At 60.1% G+C, this 10,182-nt stretch overlaps 1 protein-coding gene across 1 annotated transcript; it reads left to right on the top strand.

Annotated features, from left to right (window-relative positions):
• Nucleotides 1-1,968: 1,968 nt before the first annotated feature.
• Nucleotides 1,969-5,951, top strand: ST3GAL2 (ST3 beta-galactoside alpha-2,3-sialyltransferase 2). Its single transcript, XM_082005916.1, has 6 exons — nucleotides 1,969-3,804; nucleotides 3,948-4,141; nucleotides 4,582-4,761; nucleotides 4,949-4,994; nucleotides 5,150-5,269; nucleotides 5,580-5,951. The coding sequence occupies exons 1-6, from the start codon at nucleotides 3,472-3,474 to the stop codon at nucleotides 5,751-5,753; spliced, it is 1,047 nt and encodes a 348-aa protein (XP_081862042.1). The 5' UTR covers nucleotides 1,969-3,471; the 3' UTR covers nucleotides 5,754-5,951.
• Nucleotides 5,952-10,182: the final 4,231 nt, after the last annotated feature.

The following is a 10,182-nucleotide window of genomic DNA, read 5'->3' as shown; positions in this document are numbered from 1 at the left end:
ACCCATGAAATTGGCTTCTCCTGTTAATACCTGGTGGCTGGCTACTGCCGGCCGTCGATCCTTCACGGCAGCGCGGGTCGGCGGGGAGAAACATCCTTGTACCAACACCGGGCTCGCTCCCCGCTCCCTCTCCCGTCCCGCCTCCGGGCAGGGGAAAAAGAAAAAGTCAAGGGGAAAATATGATCCCTCTGGATGGGCAACGCAGGAAAAGACCTGTTTAATTAACTCTGCTTTTCTCGCCGGGTCTCGGTTTGGCTCTGGAAGCCAAGTAATGCGGAAGGACGGGAGTGTCGTCCCCTCCTGCGTGGCTCCTGGCGACTCCCGCTCGCCGTTCCTGCGGAGCAGCGAGCTAACGTGAGCTGACGGACGTGGCGGAGGCGAGCGGGCACGCTTTTCAGCACGCTCCCCGGCTAAAGCAACGCTGGGGGGGCCACAACCTCGGGCAGCGGCTCGGTCCATGGAAAAAAGCAAATTCGAGCATTTTTATGAATTTTTCTAGTGATCCTGCTTGCTGAAGCCGGGCCTGAGATACGGACACATCACCACTCGGCATTTCTTTCTGCCTGGGGCTGAAGGAGGTGGGAGAAGACTCAGCTCGCATCCGCTCCCTTCCATATCACCCCCCCCACCTAAATCTCTTTTTTCCCCACCCGTGACAGCAGGAGGGAAGCTGATCTGGGGCGGGGGGTCCCTGCGTGCTTCCCCCTCCTCCGCCTGCAAAAGCCGGGCGCTGCTCCCGGCACCGGTTAATGACTCGGCAGTGGCAGAGGCGACGTCCCTGCATGGGGACCATGGGACGACGGGCGGCACCCGGACTCCCGGGGGACTTCTCAGCCCCAGCGTCCGCGGGCGGGGAGGCAGCCGGCGCGGGCAGCGCTGCCTCCTCTCCCCCTCTCCCTGCCCCGCGCAGGGTGGCAGCCCGGTGACCGCTCCTTCCCGCCTGGAAATCGGTGCCGGCGGCCTCAGGATCTCTCAGAAATGAGCAAACAAAGCTGACGAGACCTAAAAAAGCCGGGCGGGGATGCGGCTGGCAGCGTTACGGCTGATGGGGAAGAGGAAGGCGTCCTCCAGGCCCCAGGGCTGTTGGTCGCGTCGCTCCAGCGTTCGTTCTGAAATTAAAGATTGCGTGATTGGAAAAATCACCCAACTGTAAAAGCAGCAAGAGCGTTTTGCCAGGATCTTTTAATAGCCTCGCTTCCTTATCTCTTGCAATCAAAGAGAAACTCATGTTTGATGAGCACGTGGTCTTCAGGAGGCAATTAAGGAGAGCAGGGGATGAATTTGGGAACCGGAGGGTATTTGATGGTATCGCTGAGTTGCCGGGCTCGCTCACCGTGGAAGAAATCCCCAAATCCCCTGTTATTTTAAGAAGAAAATATCAAAACCTGGCCGTACAAAACAGGCTCCGGATGCCGGCGGGGCCGGGACGTGGCAGGCAGGACCCAGGCTGGGCTGGGGAGCCGGAAAGGGATTTTTTTTCCCCCTTTCACCGGGAACTAAAATACCACAGACACGTGATAGCCGATTTCCTTTAGCCTTTAAAAAGCCCCGCGGGACGGCGAGCGGCAGGAGCAGGGGAAGGGGGATCAGCCCATCCTGCCTGGCGTCCCCATCACGTCGCAGCTAAAAAGAGCCCGAACTTGCCTTTTACCTCCAAAACCTTCCAGAGTTGTGTATCCGGGGGCGGGGAGGGCAGTTTCTAGCTTTTTGCTGGCTTTATCCCAAATTCCCCTAGACGCAAACGCTCTGTTTAACAACCCCTCCTGCTTTTTCCACTGGCAGCAACCCAGGAATCCCGTTGCAGTTGCTCGCCGGCCGTGCATGTGCTGCGGAGGCGTACCACCCCCCCGCTCCAAGCCGGGAAAAAGACTTGGACAACGATGGTGGCTGGGACGTGCACCCATTTTCTGGCTCTTTCCTTTAAAGTCTATCGCCGCTTGGACAAATATTTGACGGCGGGTTAATGGTTTGGGCAGGAGCCACCCATGATGGCTGGAAGGGGCAGGTTTTGGTCCATGCTCAGGTCTTCCCCCATCCCAGCGAGGAGATTTTTGGGGGGCTCGGCAGCTTCCAGCCCTGGGAAGAAAGCTGGCATCTTCTGGAGGATGGTTTTTGTAGGGAAGAGGCATCCTGGTGCCTGCCAGCTCCTAATTAGCACTGCCGGCCTCAGCGCTGGCCTAATTGGGGCCAGGGCTGAGCTGCGGAGGCGATGCCGCTGCAGGGTTTGGCCTTGGGGGGATCCTGCCCCGGCATACCCCTCCCCAGAAAGCCTCGGGGGTGTCACGTCTCGGTCCCCCTGGGGTGATGCATCTTGCCCCAATTGCAGTGGCTGTGTTAAAAGGGGATTTTCAGTCTTTTTTTTTTTTTTTTTTAATTTCTTTTCTTTTATTCTGTGGAGGGAGGTCAGGCATTGCCCCCCCGGGCTCGGGGGGCTCGGCCGCTCCTCCCGTCCCTCCCCGGGCGCAGGCGCCGGCCCCTCTGCCCCGGCTATTTTTACCCACCGGGATCACGAGCGAGCGGGTGACCTTCCCCAAGGGATGCTACCACGTGGCGGGGACACGGCCGCCGGTGTCGGTACCCGGGGCGCCCGTCGGGCTGCGAAAGGGCTGTTTCCCGGCCGCTGCGGTGACGGTGGCAGCCAGCGAAGAAGGTTTTGAGGGGGTGGCTTGTGGCTTGGTAGAGAAGGAGGATTGAGCCTGCAGGAAGGAGCCGCTTGTTCGGCTCCGGAGGCGAGCTCACGGCTGAGCCTTTGGCAGCGATAGGCAGGGCACAGCGCGGGCGCTGCCGGTGAGGAGCTGGGGCGGACGGGCGATGCCGGCATTTCGGCTCTCTTCACACCTGCAGCTGTTTCTCCTCCTCGGGGACGGCTCGGGGGGCATTTTGCAAAGCTCAATGGGGAATGACCAAACTCCTCAGCCCCGCCAGCACCCTCCTCCTGCTCGGTGCAGCCCCCCGGCTCTGGTGTGTGCATCGCGGTCCCTTAACTTGCCGTCCCCTCCTTCCCGCTCCAGGCCAGTCTCGTCGTGGCCATGTTCCCGCACCAGCGCCGGAGGGCCGCGTGCCAGCGGATCAGCTAAAGCCCGGGGACGATGAGCACCGTCGCAGCCAAGAGCCAGCCGGGGCCGGGACCTGGAGGAGCTGCTGAGGTGCGGTGCTGCGGCTGAGACCGGCGTGCCAAGCTGTGCCGGACCCCCGTGCCGCCGTGGTCGGCGGCGGATGCGCTCTGCCCGGCCCGTGGAGCCGCCGGGGGCCCTCGCTGCGGCCGGACCACGCGGATGGAAAGCTGCAGCCCAGCAGGTAGGGGTGGTGGTTGATGGCGGGGCTCTGCCTGGCCCCCGCCGCCGCCGCAGTGGAGATTCAAAGCTCTCTGTCCCGCAGGGAGCCTCGCTGGCCGGCTGACGCCATCCCACGCCCTATGCCCGAGCCCTATGCCGGAGCGGGCGCCCTCCCCGGCTCAGCTGCCCGCCGACCATGAAGTGCTCCTTGCGCTTCTGCTTCCTCTCGACCGCCTTCCTGCTCGTCTTCGTCATGTCCCTCCTTTTCACCTACTCCCACCACAGCATCGCCTACCTGGACCCCGGCGGGCTGGGCGGCATCCACCGGGTGAAGCTGGTACCCGGCTACGCCGGCATACAGCGGCTCAGCAAGGGGGGCCCGTACCCCCGGGGCTGCGCCTGCCGCCGCTGCCCAGCCGAGGAGGCCGGGGCTGTCGACTGGTTTGACGGGCGCTACGACGGCACCGTCTCCCCGGTGTGGACCAAGGAGAACATGGACCTGCCGCCCGACGTCCAGAGGTGGTGGATGGTGAGCGAGGGGACGGGTACCCCCCTCCATGGGTCCCCCAGCGGCCAGCTCTGGCACGGGTGGCACAGCTTTCTCCTCCACCGGCAAGGAGGGGGCCGCTGGCTGGTGCCCCCCTCCCCTCACTCTACCCCCCGGCCCCGCAGATGCTGCAGCCCCAATTCAAGTCCCACAACACCCACGAGGTCCTGAGCAAGCTCTTCCAGATCGTGCCGGGCGAGGATCCCTACCGTTCCCGCGACCCGCGCCACTGCCGCCGCTGCGCCGTGGTCGGCAACTCGGGCAACCTGCACGGCTCCGGTTACGGGCCGGAGATCGACGGGCATGACTTCATCATGCGGTGAGGGTGGGGGAGCGCTGCTGGGGGCACTGCCTGCCTGCTCAGCCCCACAGGCAGCGCAGAGACGTGGGGCGACGCTGTCAGCACCAGTGGGTGCTGAGCTCCCGCTGTGCCCCGCAGCAGTGTCTCCCCGGGTCTGCTGTGGGTCGGGGGATGCCAGGGGGGTTATCCCTGTGCCGTACGCCACAGCCACGGCCGGGCTCCGGTCGCTCGGTCAAGGAGACCACCATGGGTCCCGCCAGGAGCTGGGATGGGTGGGAGCGGGTCCAGCCCTGCCACCTCCCCTGGACTGGCTGGGGGGACCTTTAGCTCATCCCAGCACCCCGGGCACTAGCAGGCTGCTCCTCCGTGCCGTTCAACAGCTGGCGGGGGCACCCCTGTCATCTGCGAGGGACAGGGTGGCTGGCAGGGGGGTGCCACCTTCCCTGCTCTCTCCCCAGGATGAACCAGGCCCCCACGGTGGGTTTCGAGGGTGACGTGGGTGGTCGGACCACGCACCACTTCATGTACCCCGAGAGTGCCAAGAACCTGCCCGCCAACGTCAGCTTCGTGCTGGTGCCCTTCAAAACCCTGGACCTGCTCTGGATCGCCAGTGCCCTCTCCACCGGCCAGATCAGGTTGTAAGTACCCAGCCGGCACCGGCGGCACTGGGCTGGCCGCTCGCCCTCCGCGGGGGCAGCTCCCCTGGGAGCGGTGGGGATTCATCGGTTCCTCCTTCCCGCAGCGTCCCCCGGCGCTGGTCCCTTCATTGGGGTTGGGGGGTGCGGGACCCCCGGGAGCTCACCTGCCTCTCCCCTTTTTTCCCAGCACGTATGCACCTGTGAAGCCTTTTCTGCGGGTGGACAAAGAAAAAGTAAGGGGGGCTGTGATCCCAACCGCTGCGATGAGCACCGGTCACCCCATCTGCCCCAGGGGTCCCCCCATGTGCCTTGGCGCTCCTTCCCGGGGTGCTGATGCCGAAGGGCACGTGGCCGGGGCTCCGGCGCTAACCCCAGCCCGTCCTCCCAGGTGCAGATCTACAACCCTGCCTTCTTCAAGTACATCCACGACCGCTGGACAGAGCACCACGGGCGCTACCCCTCCACCGGCATGCTGGTGCTCTTCTTCGCCCTCCATGTCTGCGACGAGGTGAGTGATGGCTCCTCTGGGCTGCGGGGGTCCCCGCTGGGCTGCGGGGTCCCAGCTGGCACGGGTGGGGTTGCTGGGATGCTGAACCTTGCAGGGTGAAGGAGGGAGGTGGCTTCTTTGGATCCAACTGCAGCAGTTTCACTCGCTCCCTTTGCCTAACACCATGGTGACGGGCACCCTTGAACAGCGGGAAGCCCGTGCCGCCGTCATGGTGCGAGATCCCCCGGCGGCATGGCGGGAGCTCGGCTGAGGGGGTGCCCAGCCCTGCGGGGGCGTCAGGGCTGGCTCACCCCCCTCCTTGCCGTTGCAGGTGAACGTCTTTGGGTTCGGCGCCGACAGCCGGGGCAACTGGCACCACTACTGGGAGAACAACCGCTACGCCGGGGAGTTCAGGAAAACAGGGGTGCACGACGCCGACTTCGAGGCACACATCATCGACATGCTGGCCAAAACCAGCAAGATTGAGGTTTATCGGGGGAACTGAGGGCTGCGCCTCCTCCGGCTCCCCCTGTGCCGGCTGGGTCCCGGCTGCCCCTGGGGGCAGAGGGTGAGGGTCTCCCTGGTGGCCTCGGGCGATGAACGCCGGGTGGGCAGCGCAGCCCCGCGCCACTGATGGAGCCACCCCGGCGATATTTGGTGCCCGGCGATATTTGGTGCCTCCAGCGGCCAATCAGGTTCAGAACTAAAGGAGACTCTCTGCTTTTTTTTAATTATTATTATTATTATTATTATTATTACTAAAGAAACCCGGCTGAGAAAGGATTTGTAAACACAATCAGCGAGTGGCCAGGCGGTGGGGACGTCCGCCTTGCATCTCTTTACAGTCAAACCAAATGCTGCTCTTTTTAAAGCAAGACAAACCCCCTGCGCCCAAGCCGGGTGACTCTGGGGAGCACCCAAGCATCATGTCCGGGCTGAGGGAGATGTGGTGGCCAAGCAGCCTCGCCCGTGGAACCAGCTGCTTCTTTCTTCCTTTACTTTGATACTTGTTTTTTTACCCACCTGGGGCAGCTGCTGCCGTCGCTTCCCCAGGGAAGGCTCCCGGCACACAGGTGGTCGCAAGCATGTGGACCCATCACAGGGAGCTGGCAGTCGCTGGGAAGCCGACCATCACCGATGCTCTGCTGCAGGCTGGTGGCTGCCGGCACAGCCGGGCTGCGGGATGGAGAGGAGCCCCGGCTTTGGGGCTGGGCATCCCTGGTCCTCTACCCGAGGTTTGAGGAAGGGTAGGATGGATTTCAGGAACGACTGGGCATAAGGCAGCTAAGAAACGCGTGGGAGCGGCAGCCCGGTCCCTCGGGCCAGGCTCCCTCGTGGGATGCTCGAGGGATGCAGGATGCAGCGGCTGCGGGATGCAGCAGCAGGTCCGGCCTGGCCAGAGGAAAGGAGACGAGATTTCCCTTTGCTTTTGGGCTGGGAAAAACCAGATTAGAGAAAGCTTTAGTGGGTGAATGAACTGTGCTTTTGCTTTTGTGTTGCTATAAAGGGACAGCTCTGGTGAGAAGCCGAAATCCCAAAGTCTTTGCTCCCTTTGTGAGGGTGGGGCTTGGCTTACACCAGTCTGGTACAGCCGGTGCCCATGGGATCCCTGGGGCTTTTCGGGCTGGAGAGGCTGCCCTGGGGCACAGGACAGGGAGATGCAGAAGGAAATTGCCTCCCCAGAGGTGTAATTAAAACCACTTTCTTTGGGTCCATCAGGCAGGTGGTGTTTTGTTTGGGTTTTTTTTTTTTGTTTGGTTTTGGGTTTTTTGTTTTGTTTTGGTTTTGTTTTAGGAGATGCTGGAAAGCTCAAAAAAAAGGCAATCATAGAAAAGCTCCGCCAGAGAGGGACCCTCCGCCTGCACAGCTGGTGCCGGGTGCCGGAGCCCTGCCCAGGGGACCCCTGCCCGAGCCACCTGGCTGCAACAGTTATTTGAGGAACAATCACCATAGGATTTTTTTGGCTTGGAGTTTGTTTGTATTTTTACCCATTTGTATATGGCTTTTCTGTAGCAGCCTCTTACCTGTTTCTCTGCTTCAGTTCAGCTTTTTTTCAGGGTTTGTTCTTTTTTTTTTTTTTTTTTTTTTTTTTTTTTTGAGGTTTCTCTCTGCAGTCATGAATCATAAGGTTTTGGGTCATCTGGAGCAGGCACTGAGCATCCCCTGGGTGGCAAGGGAAATTAATCTTTTCTCTCCACAGGGCTTTAAACCCTTGAGTTTCGTGGTGGGTTTTGGTAGAAGCAGTGCCGCCCCAGTGCGAGCAGCCTGCCCGCAACCTGTGACTGCCACAGCCAGCCCCGAGCCCCGCTCCGAACCCCGAGACATGGATGCAGGTTGCAGCGAGCCCTGGTCTCCACCTTCCTGGGCTGATTTTTTTTTTTTAGGGGAATAAAAAACCCCCACAAAACCACGAGCAACAATGAGTGCCTTGACCATCTCCTGTCAGCTACGCCGGGCTGTGCCCACTCCCGCAGCAGCAGTAGGGCTTGGCCGATTTATCTGGCAGGCGTAGCCGCTTCCCTCCTCGCACCGGGCTGGATCTGAGCTGGGAATTGCTGCTGGGGAAGATGGGGGCGCATCCAGGCCACCACAGCGGTGACCAAATCCAGTGTGATGAGGCTGGACCAGCTCCTGTCAGGAGCCAGGCCAGACACTCATGGGGCGAGCAGAGATGCTGGGTACCAAACCTGGCTACCAAACCCGGCTACCAAACCCGCTGGCAGAACACTGCCGGCATCCGGCGAAGGGCACGCTCGCAGCTCTTTGCTGTCCTGACAGTATTTTTTGTTGGCTAACTTCCTTCCCCCACTTCCTTTTGGTTTTTTTTTAATTATTATTGTTTTTTTTATTTAAGCTGTCCCGCTAGGTCAGAAACACTTCTGTTTCTCTGGCAGAGCGGCCGTCGGCCAGACGCACGAGGAGCATGCTGCACGCCTGGCGGGGAGGGGGCCGCGTGCGTGGCACCGACAAGCACCACTGTACTGTACATAGAGGAGATGTAGGCAGAGGTTACGGGCAGGGGAGCGGGCAGGCAGGCAGGAGGTGCCCAGGCTTGCCCGCTTGGCAGGGGTAGTCTTCATCACGCGGTGCCTGATTGAGCACCCACCGCCTCCCGCCGCGCCGGGAGAGACCAGTGCTCCGACCTAGGGCTAGGAGCAAGTGGGTGGCTTCGCCCGTAGCCCCTGTGTACATGAGTACTTCTGCACACAACTGTCTTAAAACAACTTTTTTTTTTTTTTTTTAAAGTCAATAAAAACCATGCATCAGAACCACTCTGTGTTTTCCTTCTAGTAAGGAAAAGGCCTGCCATGCCTTCACCTGCACCTAAGCCCAGGCATCGGACAGGTCAGGAGAGGAGGGAAAGGGAGTAGGAGGGTTTGTGGGGCCAGGATCCCCTCCTCTCCCTCTGGGCTCCAGCTGGGATGGACATCAGGCCCTGGCTGCGACCAGCCACAGCCATCCACTGGAGCAGGAGCTGAGCCCGGCTCCAGGCTGGCCCGGGTGCCCAGCGGCACAGCCCCTCCGGCCAGAGCCCGCAGTTAAGGGATGGTGCTGCTCACCCAGACCCTGCGTCTGTGTCCGATACAGCCCTCCTGACCACCCTTGGAGCCTAAAAAAAGAGGCTCTGGTCCCACATGGCCCGTGTCACTAAGCCCCTGCATGGGCGCAGGGAAAGATGTGGACAAACTCTCAGAGGACGTAATTTTGAAAGCGGGTGCAGGCACAGGCCAGGGAGGTGACTTTCCCAGGGCTTCCTCCAGCTCCCAGCTCCCTGCAACAGGCACAGCACCCCTGCGGGATCCATCCAGGTGACTGGGGGCTTTGGATCCTGAAAGACACACCAGGTTCTTGCGTAACAAATTGCCAAATTCAGGAGTAGTTAAAACATCTCTTTATTAATATACAAACCTAGCAACATTTAAGCCAACCAAAATAGTAAATGAAATAAAGCACAATATAAATAGAGTATACATTACAACATGGCCTCAGTGGAGAGCAGCGAACTCCCCCTGACTTGTGCGCTTGGGAACAACTGTCCATGTCCTCCACCACGGGGTCCAGCAATCAGAGCAGCTTTGTCTCTCTTAAACCCCTCTGAATCCAAAAATGGGAGAGGTGAGACCACCGCTCCTCTCAAAAGCAGACCACCCAGCACGAGGTTTTACAGTCTAACATTTCTACAACCCCAAGTTCAAAGGGATTCAAAAAAGCATCATCCCTGCATTGCTAAGAGTCGATCTGCTGGCGTCTGCTTGTCGAGACCCTGCGAGGGGAGAGGGATGTGGCCGTAGTGGACGGGGAACCACGCCACTGAAGTTGCTCCTTGCTCTGTCCCACCTCAGCTACATCCATTGCGCAACATTCACAAGCCTAAGGCACCAGAAAAATGTTTTCACGAGTTCAAACTTCACTTGTTCTTAAAATACCATCAGCAGCACACTTCAGAAGTCCTCCCAGCCCTTTAAAATCTGGTCTCAGGAGATTGATAAAAGCCTGAGGGGGCTCTGGAGAAGTAAATTGGTGCAGCTGATGACCAGAAGCAATGGTGGAGAAGGGACATATTGGTGCAGTTCACAAGATGGCAGTTTCTGCTCGGGAGACCTGCACCAGGTGCCTGTCCAAGAAGCGGGGAGCCCTTCTCCCACAGAGCTCAGGTCTCCAGTAAAACCAGCAATGGTGGAAGCCATCACGCGGGCACAGCTAGGAACAGACAGAACGTGGCAGAAAGCAAGCACGTTGTCTGAGGAGCAGCAGCAAGGAGTTAATCTGGGCCAAAAAGGGTTTTCCCCAACTCTTCCTGAAGATGCAGGAAACCTTACCATCGGTCAGCTGCCCGGCAGGCAGTCTGGAAACAACTGCGCTCAGAGCACGGGCGTGCTCCTTTCCCCCAAGCCTGGCTACGGTTGCTTCTCTGGCAGAAGTGCATATCAAGC

This window comes from Phaethon aethereus, assembly GCF_964289735.1.
Source record: "Phaethon aethereus genome assembly, chromosome: 13".
Taxonomy (NCBI): Eukaryota; Metazoa; Chordata; class Aves; order Phaethontiformes; family Phaethontidae; genus Phaethon; species Phaethon aethereus.
This window is presented reverse-complemented; position numbering and strand designations above follow the sequence as displayed.